Consider the following 16,193-nt stretch of genomic DNA (forward strand, 5'->3'; position numbering starts at 1 on the left):
ATTTCAAGGCATTGTGATGTGAACCATAATGAGGCAAATACATGATGTGTAGCATTCAAAGAGCTCGAGCTCAAAAATAAAAGACAATATAAATAAGGAAAAATAATGTAAATGAAGCATTGAACTGGCGTAATATCTTAAAAATATATAATATTTCAAAAATGACTGACAAATAATTCTACATAAAGAACGAGAAGCTTGATGCTTTGTAGACCTCAGTTATCTCAGCAATCAATTTTGCATGGTAATCCCTTTCTTAAATATTTGATACTTTAGTGAAGAGGTGTAAGTTACCCATTTCTTTAAAATACATTGTTTTAAAGGCAATTAATACGGTAACAGCTTCAATGAAGAGTCAGACAGTGACTGAATGGCTAAGAAACCCTTGAAGAGACCAAGAGTGGGTATATGACTGGCATTAGTGGAGAGTGTCCACAAATAATAAGAGTACATTTGTGAATATGTGTGAACAAGTGACTAAAATTGTTATTTGGGTCCAATAATGACTACTTATGTAGAACCATGAGTGACAATAATTATACTTTATAACATGACTACAGTTGTGACATGCTAGGCACTGTTAGGCCATATACAAACATGCTAGTAGAGGAACATGCAGCTATTTCTCTATTTGCAGATTTTTATAGCCTCCCAACCAATGATTAGACGGCATTTCTCAATTTTTATTTGAAGCGTATGTTTATAGGTTTACATACTTTTTTCAAATAGCACTTACGTTGTGTTGTGAGTTGCCTGAGTCTAGCATGCCCCCATATGTGTCAAGTACTATGTGGCGTAAAGATTTTACCAATCTCAGCATGGTCTGTTTCTGGTTATATCAGTAAGGACAAGCTTTACTAATCACATAAATGTATGATAGGGAAGCTGCAGTATGGTGATTAATTTCAGACATAGGAACTAAGTAAGTCAACATTTACGCTAACAATAAAGACGGGAGTGGCTGATAATTTGTAGCCATAAAATGAAGGGTTCCTATAGGTAACCATATAGACAATAATAATAAGTAATATAGATTATTAGAGGAGGTTAGAAAAAAGGTAATACAATTTAAGACTATAGGATAGTGGAAGAATCCAAAATCTAGCAGCTACTGCTATAACTTAATGCTAACTAAATGGGAACTATAGAACTAGACCGTCATTTTGGGTTATCTGATCTCAGGCAATAATTTTATGTAAATATAAAGTTACGTTTTTGACAATTTTTTATAATAGAAATATTTTTTATATGGCTTACATTTTTTAAAAGAAAAAAAATATTTATTTATGATCAGTTTAATAAGGACCCCCCCCCCCACCCACCCACTCCCCCCACAAAAAAATATATTATTGACCGGTATTCTCTTTGCACAAAAGTATTATGCTTAATGAATATTTATCTAACCAAGCTGCTACGGGGCTTGTATTAAAATACGTCAAAAGCCAATTTGATAATTTTCTGAAATTTATAAAAAAAATTATTATAAAGAAGAAAAAATTTGTATTTTTTAATGATCAGTTCTTCCAAGAATCTTGCTTTAGAGTTTACTTGTATATTGATATAGGATGGAATAATCTATTTTTCTAAACAAACAAAATTAGTGTTTTTGTGCATCTGGGGACAAATTATAATGTAATGTAAACTGAAACATCAAAAGTAAAAAAAAAGAAAAAGTTTAATCATAAGTTGTTTTCTTTCTATATTATGATAGATCCAATCATTAGTTTTACTACATGTCTAGCCTACCGATCACATACTGAAAAAAAAATAAAAAGTTGAATTTGTGAATGACCTGGTCACCTAAATCCTGCAGCTAATATGGACTATAAAAGGTCCCTTATTACCAGGGAGCAGAGTAAATTGGCTTTAGCTGTTGCCATCTGTTAGACCCTTAACAGGCCGGGTGTGTAATCCACTGAGAGGGACACCAGCTCTCAGACTACACTGGGAAAGGAAGCTGGACTTTACACAGGAGTGGGGGATGTATACATGTACAGCAGAATATATATACAGATCCTGTCTATTGTTCATCCCTTCCTAAATCCTCAAACATTTGGCAACTAATACACTAGACGTGGAAGACTTGGCTGAAACAGACCAGAGAATGCACTAAGGATTCACACTGTATACTGCTTATGCAGTAAGCCACAAAATGCACAAGAACGCCATGGTGTGTAATATACAGTACACTATACATGGAGTCCAAAGTAACTGCTCAGAATTTGCAGGCCACCATGGTTGTCTATGCTATAGTTAATATAAGGCCTAGGCTAATGTTAGTGAGTTCAAAATAGCTGCACATTTCTGGGCTATAAATCAGTTAACTCTCTAAATATAGTCAGCACAAATGAGTAGGATTAAACAGTGCGGATCACGTGGTAGACTACATGAGCAATAACACCCCAGACAACAACAATAAACTACAACAACAACCATGGCAACACAATCACCTCAGATGTCCATTAGCACAAACTTGAAGCTCTATCACACCAGCTTACTTGTGTCAGGCCTTCAATAAAAAAAGCCTCATTCTAATGCGGCAAATTATTAAAGTGTTAGAAATCAATGCGTAACCTGTAATACTGCTGTTAATAATTCTCTCCAGCTCTCCTTAATAGAAAGTCAATTATTGGTTCATTAAAGGTTACGAGCCTTTACAAGATGGGGCTCCAGGCGTCTACTTGGCTTGTAACTTGTGCCCAATAAAAAGAAAACCTCACATAAAAGATATAGAAATAAAATATACATCTTCAGCACTACAACTCTACACAGAAGGACTCTGCAAGTCTGAATGATACAAGTCTACACTGTTCAACTCTACACAAATATATACAAAATACATAGCCATATAGAGGTCAAATAGCCATAAGCACATGTCATATACAGTCCACAGGCTACCAGAATGGGACATTTCAGTGCATGAGGGCTTCCTCAATACATCCACAGCAATGACACAACTGCAAAGACCTCTACCCCTTTAGGAAGGGGGTCATATAACAACAGGAGACATACAAAATACACATTTCTAATAGTTACATGCAGAATAACATATATAATAGTAAACTGGACTCACATGGTCTGCAAGGTTTGTGGAGGATCCAGAAAGTTCTTCATGGTCGGACTTGGAGCTTGCATCCCTCTCATCAATCACTAAATCTATGGGCATTTTTCCTTTCAAACAGCTGATGTATCGATGGCAGAAATTATCACACAATTCATGGACCTGGGGAGGGGGAGAGGCCGGCTGTGTTATGGTGGAGTACAGAGTAACAAGCTGGTGTCCTCCAAGACTAACTATCATTAAGACTGTAATAGTTGCAGGCAAGGAAACAATAAAGAAATTGCAGCAGCAGATATTATTCTCTGGAGACCCAAGCAGCAACAAGTAGAGAGGGGGAGAGAAGAAAAGGAAAAGGCTGAGGGAGAAGGAAGAGATAGGAGGGAAGAAGGTGGGAAAAAAAGAAGAAATGAGAAGTGATGAAGGGATTTGGGGAGAAGAAGCTGGAGGTTAAGAAAGAAGAGAATGTGAGTTGTAAAAATAAGAAGGGTATAGGAAAGAAAGAAAGGACTGAGATATAAAGAATGAACAAGAGGGAGGAAGATGAGAAGAGGTACTAGAAGAAATAAAGTGAGAGGTAAAGAAGGGAGATGGGGAGAAGATGAAGGTTAAGAAAGAAGACAAGGTGAGTTCTAAAAATAAGGGGGTAGTGGAGAGAAAGAGTTGAGAGACAAGAAAGATGCGAGATGAAGAAGAAATAAAATGAGAAGAGTGGAAGACAATGAAGAGAGATGAGGAGAAGAAAAGGAAAATGAGAGACGTGAGGAAGAAGAATGAAGAGAAGGGAAATGAGGAGGAGAAGAAGCTGAAGGCTAAGAAAGAAGAGAATGTGAGTTCTAAATATAAGAGGGGTAGAAGGGAAAAGAAAAGACCTGGAAGAGAAGGGATAGATAGGAGGGGAAAAGATGAGAGATGACGAAGAAATAAAGTGAGAAGTGAAAAAAAATTGAGGGAGAAGAAAAAATTAGACTAGTGCAGGAGAAGAGAGATGAGGAAAAGAAGCTTAGGGTTAAGGAAGAAGAGAGTGTGAGTTTTGGAAATAAGAGGGTTAGAAGAGTTGGGGAGTATGAGAGGGGAACAAGTAGATGTCAATCGAAAAAGTAAGACATAAGGATAAAGCAGAGAAAATCGATGTAAAAAGTAAGAGGAGAACTGAAACCATCAGCAGCGTGAGCAGGTGGAGTGAATAGGGTGGTGAAGTGAACTATGGTGGCACTTGGTGGAATGAGGGCAATTCATGAAGACCAGAGCCCACCCTTCCTATAGACCGCGGGCACTGGGCACATTCGGAGTCTCATCATCATACAGTCCAATGTGAAATATATTCCAGAGTCCGGACTCTCTATGGTAGAAATGACTCCCAAGAAAAATGTTGGATATCCCGGGTCCAGCTTCACCTCCTGGGCATGTGAGCTCCTCAGCGGCTCCTGGGAGCACTTCTCCGGCTACTCACTGGCGACATTTTCCGCTCACAGATACTGCATTACAAATTAGCTTTAGCTGCGAATTAGCTCCGCTCAATTACATTTCCACATGAAATTCGCATAATTGAACCCGACGGCGGAGATGGCGCAGAGGAGAAGAGACAAAAAGGGAGAAAACACAAAAGCCCTGCGATACTATACAGTGCACTACACATTATACATATACAGCACAGTTCTATATACACAATTTATGGGCATATATATATATATATATATATATATATATATATATATATATCTCTAATCACATATATCAGTATATTCCTGACAGCACCGCCCGTGAAGGCCATTAACTAACAAAGACGATTGTCAGATGAATTCAGATTAATACATTTACCTTTTCTAATTCCAAGAGATGAAACCGCAGGACCTGGATCGCCTGGATCATCTGCGATAAAGGCGGCAGCAATCATTATCATCATCAGTAGGAGATTTTATGTTAATATATTCTCATTTCTCGTCTTTATCATAGCATACAAGATTGCACCGATATCGTCCATATATGAGCTCAGCTCCGATCCCCCCTCCCCTGTCCTTGTCAATACCAATCCTAATTATCCAGCATTTTAGTTTATTCCTCGGTCACGGTTGAGTCGCTCTGATCAAGTGTAATCCTGCGATTTCTCATCAGTGCCCTTCTATTCAGTGGTAATAACAATCCCCAAACCAAAGGGCTCCACAGGTGACACTGAATGACACTGTCATGTGTACATAGTGCAGACACTACTGTCCTGTATAGTCACTGCTGGTTATTACATTCCCGCATCGCTTCTCAAGTTTACTAAAAATTCTTCAAATTCTGTTTAGGAGAAATACTCACCAGATTGTCCAGCTCGGGGTTGGAGGAGAAAAGGGGCTTCTCTGCACGAACCTGCGGGGACAGGACACTGATCAGTGCTCACATACCCCTGGGTAGAAGACGATGCAAATACAGTGTTCTTCAGCAACAAACTATAGAGGTTTGGCAATAAGCAATATATATATATATATATATATATATATATATATATATATATAATTTGTGTATGTGGAGTGTGTACAATTGTATGGAATATATATATATATATATATATATATATATATATATATATATATATATATATATATATATATATATATGTCTATGTATAGATATATATTTATATATCTATATATAGCCACAAATGATGTACACGCCAGCGTATATATCCACCCGCACCGTCATACATTTTATATATATATGTACTGAACGCTGTATGAACACGCTTTTTTTAATTGCACAATAGTAGAAATGTCCCTGGTGTTGTGCAGTGCTATTCTAGTTTTGCACAATTGTGCACATGTCAGTAGTTCAGTAGCTGTAAAGCAAATATCTGGTGGGCTCAGTGAAGACTATACAGTATATCAGACAGGGCCCGGGTGTTGCAGGGTTCGACTAATATATAGGGGTGCAGGACATAATGACCTGTTTTGCAAATACAGCGATGTCTTCGTTAAACGAGTCCGAGGAACAAACATCCCCTCCTGCGACTCCGGGCTCCCGGGGGGTACACGTCGCCAACTCACACTTCTCAAAGACCAGGGCTAGAAGAGGGAAGAGGGGGTGTCTTCGGGGCCCCCAATACAAGCAGAGAACAGCATCAATACAGGAGTACCTAATACTATTATCCAAAAACATAAAATAGCACAATAATAATATAATTATTGAAAATCACGGCAAACTCAGTATTGTATTTCCAAACACTGTGAAATAGATATAAAGTGTAAAATTCTATAAACTAGAAACAATCATTCAACAGCAAAACAAAGGTATAATAAACTATAAAAACAGGTGGAAATGGCTAAAATGTAAATATTGGTATAACCCACAATTACTTAGGGGGGATGCAGTTTGCTGTTCATAGCAACAAGCTTGATTTTTAATCCGCTCTTTATTTGCTGCTTTAATCCTTAATTGCTTGGTATTAGCTCTGGTGTGTTAATGAAGCTACAGTTACGGCGCTGGATATCGCGGATGAAGCAGTCAGGCCCGGGATCCCTGCACTTTCCACACTGTAAACCTGAAAATCCTGCTGTTCCTACGTGTGTTATCACCCTGTGATTTCATTTAGGAGATGTTTATCTCCTATGTTGGTGTAAAATACTAGAGCAGCCTCTATGCTTTGCATAGGGGTGCAGAGAGTAATGAGGATCTAACAACTGTTATTCCTCTGATTTCCAGATAGCCATCCAGTTTGTAGACATAAACATGCCATCTAATCAAGTACCTACCCATAAATGGCATCTTTATCCCGTTTGAGGGCATCGTTCACAGCAGATCCCATGCTGGTGGGCATAACATTTGGATGAGGGGCATGAGTTCCATAATGCTGGCTGGCATGTAAAGGGGGTCCATGGTTTAAGTGGTGTACCGGTGGGATAGGTCGAGGGGCATGTGGGTCACCATACATAGAAGTTGGCACCCCCACTCCATCCATGGCATAGTGCGGTAACTCATCGTACTGCCAGGGAGAAAAGAGGGAATTAAAAGAGAGGCATTTTTATAAAGCAAAACAAGAGAGAAACAGAATGTGTGGGGGAGAGACAGAATATAAAATGTAGTAAAGGCCTGATAGATGGAAGAAATGAATAAAGCCATGTAAAAATATATGTAATATAAAGACAGCTAAATAAAATAATGATAATGATAAACTAGAAATTAAATAATACACATAAAATAAAATATTTCAGATAATACATGCAGTGTAGAAATAAATAGATCTATGAAATAATGCAGATAAAAGAAAAAAAAACTAACATTAAAATAAATAGAATAAATGTAGTAAAGTAAAAAAAATAATTTACAGGAAAAATTCTTAAGGAGTCCATAGAAAAAATAAATCGGTGGAGTTGCACAAGGAGTTACCAGGAACATTGAGGCGTGTGCGGGGTCTTTACTGCTCATCCAAAAATATAAAATCCCCCCCAAAAATAAGAATAAGAAAGTGCAATGTCTAAGAGAGAAAATAGTAGAAGGAGGAAAAAATATCAAAGACTATTATCGATAAGGAAAAAGAGGAAATATGTTGAGAGAAGTAGGAAGCAGGGCAGTGGGAGAGAGGAGACTGACTACTGAAAGAGAGAAACAGAGAGAGAGAGAGGAAGAGAGAGAGAGGTGTGTGTCAGAGAGAGAGAGTGCAAGAGAGAGTGTCAGAGAGTGAGGCGTGCAGAGGAGACACAACACACAAAGCCCTGATCACTCACATCCATTCTTTAATATTAACACCCATATACACACACTGAATCCTAAACTGCTTCCCCCACCCTGGTCACTCCATGCCATGCTCAGGACATTGCCACCTACCCTTTGCGCCATCAATAAACTCCTCAGTGCGCCCTATATTGAGTGTATCCTCAGCCCTCCTGCCAGAATCTCAGGCTGTCCTTGTTCTGGGCTGATGGAAAGGGAACAAGGGGCAAAGGTGAAAGAACCAAAATGTATGTGCTATCCAGGAAAGCTTCTTCCACTAGGATGCCAATCATACACTCATGCTGAACACAAAGGTGCCAGGCTTGACGAAGGAAATTTGCTCCTTAATGATTGTTTTCTTGTTTTATTTTCTTCTTGCAATTTATGGTTAAATCTTCCAGGTGAGCTCTAGTGTCGGCCCTGAGCAGAGCCACATGGACCAAGGCTGGGGATTCTCATGGCGCTCAGCCACTTGAGATGTCAATCAGAGGCAGAGCATGTCAAGGTGCTGAATGAGGGATGGTGGCAGGAGAGGAGGAGGAAGATGATGATGATGAGAGTGATGAAGATTCAACTTGAGCAGCAGATCTTCCAGCCCCTTCTCCCTCTCTCTGCTATCTCTTCGTAACTCCTCCTGACAGCTCCCTATAGATCTCTGTCTCTTTTATTTATTTTTTTTCCAATGACAAAATCAAGATCCAGATGATGAAAAAAAAATCCAAAAAATGCAAATAAATATAAAATTTGGTAAGAAAAAAATAGCAATAAAAAGAGCAAAGTGCTTCCTTGTGCAGGGAGTGAGGAGCTGAGCTGGGTGGATGAGGTGGGATTTTGCAGCCTGGCACTGGCAGATGAGTGACTGCTGGCAGGTTGGCTGCTGCTGGCTTATACAAGAGACTCAGTTTTGTTGAGCTGATCGGCGGGAGAATGAAAAAATGACGGGACCCGGAAGCAGAGGGAGCCAGAGCCAGTCCTACACGACACAGACACATGGAGGGAGGCAGAGACTAGGAGGTAATGCAATGCCTGGCGTGCAATCAGGAGTGCTGGGAGGCAGGGAAGGGGAGAGGCTACTGACTCAAGATCCTTCCTTACTCTACTGATCCTTTCACCATCCTACCAGTCACAGGCTCATTCCACAACAATCCTTTGCCCCATAGATTGGCATCCTGCATCTACATCAGTGACCAGAAGCCAGACACACTGATGTGATGATGACTTCTCTTGCAATCAAAAGCCATTGCATTGCAGCACTATGTACTTATTATACAATCTTATAGCTATTGTCAGCGCTGTAATTGCACATAACATGGGCATGCATTACAATGTATTCTGCAATCTCACATAACACGGGCATGCATTACAGTATCTCCTGCAATCCCACATAACATGGGCATGCATTACAGTGTATGCTGCAACCTCACATAACATGGGCATGCATTCAGTGCATCCTGTTATTCCACATAACATGGGCATGCATTACAGTGTATCGTGCAAGCAATCCTGCATTACACGTACATCTCACATGACATGGGCATGCATTACAGTATATCCTGCAATTCCACAGGACATGGGCATTCATTACATTGTATTCTGCAAGCAATCCCACATAACATGGCCATGCGTTACAGTAAATGCTAGTCTCACTTGACATGGGCATGCATTACAGTGCATTCTGCAACTCCCTATAACACGGGCATGCATTACAGTGTATCTTGCACATAACTTTAGCATGCATTACAGTGTATCCTGCTTCTACAGTAAAGAGTAAACTGCTATAGTTATATAATTTCTGTTGACAGATTCATATGCAAGGGATTGATTTGGTAACATGTCCCGTCCTAAGCCTCATAAAGGGGATGCATATATTTAGGGCAGCCAACCCTGTTTAAAATGCAAAAAGCATCTAATATCATATGCAAATGTTTCTGGAGGTTTGAGACCTGGAAATACGTAATAGTAATCATGGGGTAGTCATTTTCCTTCTGCTGAAATTGCCTATTACTGAGAGCAATAGTTTACATTCAGCTGCACAGAACATGTTAAGTGTCCTTTAAGGTTTGGGGTCACCCAAAAAGTATTGTTCTCAACTTTAATAAGGATTCTGTCTGTGCCATTTTAGTAACTGGGAATTGGTGAAACACTATAAAAGAGTAACTTGAAGAGTCCTAGAGAGTGCTAACCATGTTGTCCCTGCGCTATGTAGTGTGACTGTGGGCTGTGTGCTCAGGTATTAGCACAGTAATACTTCCTAATGGCAGTGCTAATTACACCAGGGCTATTTACTAAATGAAGGAAAATGCTGCACCCCCTAGCACCAAACGATCTTTTCCAAGAGAAGCAAAAACACCAAGAGCTTCTCAGGGAGAGGAGGGGGAAGAAAATGCCTCTCTCGTTTTTGTCTTGTTGTCCAATCCCTTTGCTGCAAGTGAAACTTGCTTTAGACCTCAGAACAGTCAATTACCACAAGTCCTGGAGCCCATCAATCATGGCCGAAGCCTGAAGTTTTTTTTTTTTGTATAAGGGGGGCAGGGGGCTGTCTTTAGATTGTTTAGTGATGGCTCCTCTTATGCCCCATCTCATGATCACAGCAGCTCCAGAAAGTAGAAAAGAATTAGGAATCTTAGTTAATGACCGAATTTTACTTCCTGGATGCCCCAGCAATGAAGAGGTTAATTTTCTCCTGCAGTGTTAATGTGCTTTCTCCTAGCAGGATGGTGATAAGGATGGATTTTGTGTGCTGCTCACTCATTAATAGGTGCATTGCCTGCATATATAGAGGTAGCCTACTGGACTCCGGTAGGTGAAGGGTTAAGACGGGCTGCACTGAGTGAAGCTTCCATAACATAGATGTCTACGGAAAATCCTGACAGACAGAAAGAGAGGAAGATAGTGGAAGGGGAGCAAATAGCACTCAATGGACAGTTGTTGCATTGCTTTCTTCTCGGACATTTGGGGCTGGAGCTGTAGTCCCTTTAGTGAGGGGCCCGGGACAAAGACCCTGCAGGCAGCCACAAATGATGGGGGTCTTCTGTAGGGAAGTCGGGTCATAGGCAGTAATTACACCTCAGCACATGGGGATCAGTACTTACTCTGCAGCAGACTCTCAGCTTGTGACTAGAACTTGAAGAAAGGTGAGTGCATTTGCTAAAATCACTGACCCGTATGGGTTAATACACGCACTGAACACCAGCTATGTGTGTGTGTGTATATATATATATATATATATATATATATATATATATATATATATATATAGATTATGTGTGATAACATACCTCCACATGCATGCTATGTACACACGCTGCAGACATGCTACATATAAACTACATATAAACTTCCATGTAGCATGCACAAACGCCACACGCTACATGTACATATAGCCCTTATGTATGTATATATTCAAACATCCACATTATACGACATATCGACATATTCACATAATATGTTCTAACAGTGGGGTAATTTCTCGATTTTCTTCTCTCGAGTTTTCACCTCAGACTTTTAAGTAAGCTATACAGATGTAGTTTTGCCGACACCTGCATGCAGCGCTTGTATGTACCTGGCTATGCGTGTAAAGATTGATCTGTCCATTATTTATCTATAGGTCTATTAATATCTAATATCTCGTTATGATGACATATTCTATCGCTATTATCGCTAATATAAATGATATATGTAGTATAAATTATTCATGTATTATCTGTCTAGTAATATCTATCTAGCTATTGTCTATCTAATCTATCTATCTATCTATCTATCTATATTTTTGTGTGTCATCCCACCTAGCCCAATTAAAAAAATCCCGCATTATTTTGCGCTCCATTTGCGGTATCTTTACATGTACAAGCACAAGCCCAATGTATGCATTCCAAACTATCCCCTATTAACCATACAATTAACAGTAATATCTAATTTAAAGTGTTACACACAAATAACTACTTATAAAAAAGCTGATTACAGATGGAGGGGAAAGAAACTAAATAGTAAAGTGCGGAGGAGCAAGAACAAATTGTAGAATGTAAGAGAAGAATGTGAGGAGCTTCTACCCACATTGATCCTTTATCCTGACATATTCTTTAGAAAGGTAAGCAAGACTTCATAAATTTGCAGAAGCGATTAAACCTCAGGGATGTCCAAGAAAATATTATTTGACTGCTTCTCCCACTCGTGTATGCTAGCAAGAAAAAGAAGGTCACCGACAGAGATGTACAGATCGTGGACACCGCAGGCAAAAAATATAAATAATATGTGTATATATGTGTATGTATGTATATATATATATATATATATATATATATATATATATATATATATATAAAAATTCAATTAATATTTCAATTATCTTGTAAGCATAATATATATGTTTGTAAGATTTAGCAGGCTAAGTGCCTGCCTTGCTTTCCTCGCCAGCAAATGGCTTTAGCAGCCGGTAAGCTATCAGTAGTGGGAGCAGGGCTGAGGTCACTTTGGGGTGAGAGCTCTCATTGCCCGGAGTGAGGGGTCCAGCTGTGTGGAGATTCATTAGGAGAACACTAAAACAATGCAAACAGCTCAGATCTTCCTTTTGAGCAGCGCTCAGGACAATTGCAGCAGGGCATGAATATCACCCCCTGACTGCCGCAGCTGAGCATTAGCTTTATATCACAAGATCCACCTTACAAGAAAAGGAATAAGATGAGGCGCTAATTTCTGAGGTCCAAACTCTTATGTGCAGGTATCAGCCGACACCTTCCATATCCTCTTGTAACAGGGATCACTTGCCTCCTCTGTAATAACCATCTTGTTTGTCACTTTGCAGGAGTTTGTTGGATTACAATAGATTGTATGGTGGAAAGTCCATCCACAAGACTGCCGGACCCTTACATGCCTTTATCAGGTCTCAAGTGTTTGATTCGTTCTAGAATTTTATTCTGTCTTAAAATAAATGATCAGATTTTTTATGTCTAATTAGCTATTTTCTCAGCTGTTCTGTATTTCTGCAGGACATAAGATAACATGAACATTGTATAAAGTAGGTGGGCTGCACAGTATATACATATATGTATACTATGCCTCTCCCTGCCCCCTCATCACTCTGTGCCTCTCTAAACACTGTCAATTTGGTTTGTTTTTTTGTGAGTATTTTATTTCCCTCCAAAGTCCATGTGACCTCTCCGTGACCTTGATAGATTTGGGGTATGGGGGTCTCGTTCAGACCATGTATGTGCCCTGGTGTCTGCAGCGTCCTTCTCCTCTGAGCAGGCAGCAGGGTTCGCAGTCTATGCACAGCGCTCTATCGCCCCCTGGTGGCACTTCTTCTACTCATCGACGTGAAGATCGCTAAAAAAAGCATTTGTATTCTTAGTTTCACTATTTGGCGCAACTAATTCTGGTTACAACATTAAATATCTGAAGAAAAGTGCAGAGAACAAGTTTAATTGCAACATCTAGGATCCTGCGGCAGCGATTAACATTGCAAGTCAGGATAACTGGAAGACATATATCCTTTTATGAAAGAAAATGATCACATTTCAGGAATTGGCCTTAAACTTCTGGAAAAAAATCTGCTGGATCACAGACAAGAGTATCGATGGACGCGATGTACCTACCGAGCTCTGCCGGCCATCTGCGTCTATACACCGTATACAGTATACATCCCTTCTCCACATCTGAAATCCTAACATTTACACAAGCCTTTGTTATATCTCCATCACATGCAGGGAGCAAAATACTAGTACAACTACTAATTCTACAAGAGCGAGCTTAAAAAATTACTTTTACGTTTCTTACATTTTTTCTAGATAATAAATAGGAGAAATATGACAATGAGATCTATATATAGAAATTAGGTGAATAGACAGACAGATATGGGACAGACTGATAGATAGACAAGTAGAAATAGATGATAGGTAAATTTGAGATAGTTAGATAAGTAAATATATAATAGATATGAGATATAAAGATATGAGATAGATAAGTGGATATATATAATTAGACAGACAACCGGTACCTACTGACGTACACACAATATTCTATCTATCTATTTATCCATCGAATTTTATAGAAATCGTATAATATGTAGAAATGCACTTCTCTATTGTTAGTTAGTTTGCATCTATAAATATATAGTTATATATATATATATATATATATATATATATATATATATATATATATATATATATATATATATATATAGGTATTTATATGTGCAATATACTGGAGGTTAGAGAGGATGCTATACAGCAGGTTAGTAGACACCTTTGTAGCCATTACAGTAGATGAAGAGTGGCTTATTTTTGCAGATGTGGGATTGCTGGCAGAGGTGGCACTGGGTATGCCACCTATATATATATGCTGTGGATGAATAGATGGTAATGTCCACGTTGTGTATACAGTCATGTATTCCTGTTTGTTTATGACTATGACACAGTATTCACATATGTCTCTGCTATCAGTGTGTGCACATGGTTCTCTGTTTGTTCTGTGGGTAAGTAAATACACGAGTGTCTACCTGACATCCCAGTCCTCATAATGGGTTTATTTATTACACATGACACCAACGAAAGTGCACTTTATTTATACACATCAGCCAAGCAGTCAATAACACGTATATAGAAATATAGATAGCAGCCTGTTCTCAGTGAAGCAATCTATCTACATACACACACACACACACACATATATATATATATATATATATATATATATATATATATATATATATATATATATATATATAGTCACACATACGGGAAGCATTCATCGCTGTTAGTGATTATCTATCTATCTGTCTGTCTATCTCATCTAGTCCCTCTGACTATCTTGTTAATTATTGATATAATTAATTACACCACTCACGGGTTTACACTATAATTAATCAGTCACTATGTGCTGGAGATGAAAAGCGCCTGGATAAAAAAAACTGCTCCTGTACATAAGAGGTTAATCAGATTTCACTCGTTTACAAACAGTGTAGACTGATAAATAATGTCCGGGATGCACATGTACTTTATGTCCGTGGATCTCAGGCTGATTTCTATGTTATCCATGTAGCAATCAGTGAGTTTTCTAGAATAATTTGTCTATCTATCTATCTATCTATCTATCTATCTATCTATCTATCTATCTATCTATCTATCTATCTATCTATCTATCTCTTGTATATCATCTATCTATCTATCTATCTATCTATCGATCTATCTCTTATCTATCTATCTCTTATATATTATCTATCTATCTATCTATCTATCTATCTATCTATCTATCTCTTATATATTATCTATCTATCTATCTATCTATCTATCTATCTATCTATCTATCTCTTATATATTATCTATCTATCTCTTATCTATCTATCTATCTAACTATCCATCCATCTATCTCTTATCTATCTATCTATCTATCTATCTATCTATCTATCTCTTATATATTATCTATCTATCTATCTATCTATCTATCTATCTATCTATCTCCTATCTATCTATCTATCTATCTATCTATCTATCTCTTATCTATCTATCTATCTCTTATATATTATCTATCTATCTATCTATCTATCTCCTATCTATCTATCTATCTATCTATCTATCTATCTATCTATCTATCTATCCATCTATCTCTTATCTATCTATCTATCTATCTATCTATCTATCTATCTATCTATCTATCTATCTATCTATCTCTTATATATTATCTATCTATCTATCTATCTATCTATCTATCTATCTATCTCTTATATATTATCTATCTATCTATCTATCTATCTATCTATCTATCTATCTATCTATCTATCTTGCCAATAATACTGGTGCTATACAGTACTATGCAAATATTTTAGACAGGTCTGGAAAAAATGCAACATAATATGCTTTAAAAAAAAGAAGGCTCCAAAGTTTTTTCTGCAGCAGGACAACAAGACCAAACATAAAGCCAATCTCATTAATAACTATCTTCATCGTAAAGAAGAAGTTTTGGAAGTGATGATATGGCCTCCACAGTGCCCCGATCTTGACATTATCAAGCCTGTCTGGGATTATATGAAGATACAAAAGAATTTGAGGAAGACTACATCCACAGAAGATCTGTGGTTACTTCTCCAAGGTGTTTGGTACACCCTCCCTGCCAAGTTCCTTAAAAAACAAGTCTATCTATCTATCTATCTATCTATCTATCTATCTATCTATCTATCTATCTATCTATCTATCTATCTATCTATCTATCTATCTATTTGATATCTGTCTATTATCTATGTATCTACCCCATATCTATCTATCTATCTATCTATCTATCTATCTATCTATCTATCTATCTATCTATCTATCTGTCTATCTATCCCATATCTATCTGTCTAAATATCTACCCCATATCTATCTATCTCATATCTATCTATCTATCTATCTATCTATCTATCTATCTATCTATCTATCTATCTATCTATCTGTCTATCCCATATCTATCT

At 38.0% G+C, this 16,193-nt stretch overlaps 1 protein-coding gene and 1 long non-coding RNA gene across 8 annotated transcripts in view; one reads left to right on the top strand and one right to left on the bottom strand.

The window, feature by feature from the left end:
- Positions 1 to 8,680, bottom strand: part of MEIS2 (Meis homeobox 2) — a 137,603-nt gene extending 128,923 nt beyond the window's left edge. Inside the window, exons 1-6 of one of the 7 annotated variants that reach the window (XM_066608592.1) lie at positions 7,865 to 8,680; positions 6,793 to 7,022; positions 5,987 to 6,128; positions 5,363 to 5,413; positions 4,880 to 4,930; positions 3,074 to 3,223 (exon numbers count right to left, since the gene is read on the bottom strand). In XM_066608592.1, coding sequence (XP_066464689.1) covers positions 3,074 to 3,223; positions 4,880 to 4,930; positions 5,363 to 5,413; positions 5,987 to 6,128; positions 6,793 to 7,022; positions 7,865 to 7,876 — 636 coding nt within the window. In that variant the 5' untranslated portion in view covers positions 7,877 to 8,680. Of the gene's footprint in view, positions 1 to 3,073; positions 3,224 to 4,879; positions 4,931 to 5,362; positions 5,414 to 5,986; positions 6,129 to 6,792; positions 7,023 to 7,365; positions 7,679 to 7,864 lie in introns of those variants that run through there. The other 6 variants (XM_066608594.1, XM_066608593.1, XM_066608589.1 and 3 more) reach the window with 6 other exon arrangements.
- Positions 8,681 to 10,362: 1,682 nt separating this feature from the next.
- Positions 10,363 to 12,690, top strand: LOC136631575 (uncharacterized). Its single transcript, XR_010793060.1, has 2 exons — positions 10,363 to 10,884; positions 12,552 to 12,690. It is a non-coding gene; the product is annotated as an uncharacterized lncRNA (long non-coding RNA).
- The last annotated feature ends 3,503 nt before the right edge of the window (positions 12,691 to 16,193 follow it).

This window comes from Eleutherodactylus coqui, chromosome 6 (genome assembly GCF_035609145.1).
Source record: "Eleutherodactylus coqui strain aEleCoq1 chromosome 6, aEleCoq1.hap1, whole genome shotgun sequence".
NCBI lineage: Eukaryota > Metazoa > Chordata > Amphibia > Anura > Eleutherodactylidae > Eleutherodactylus > Eleutherodactylus coqui.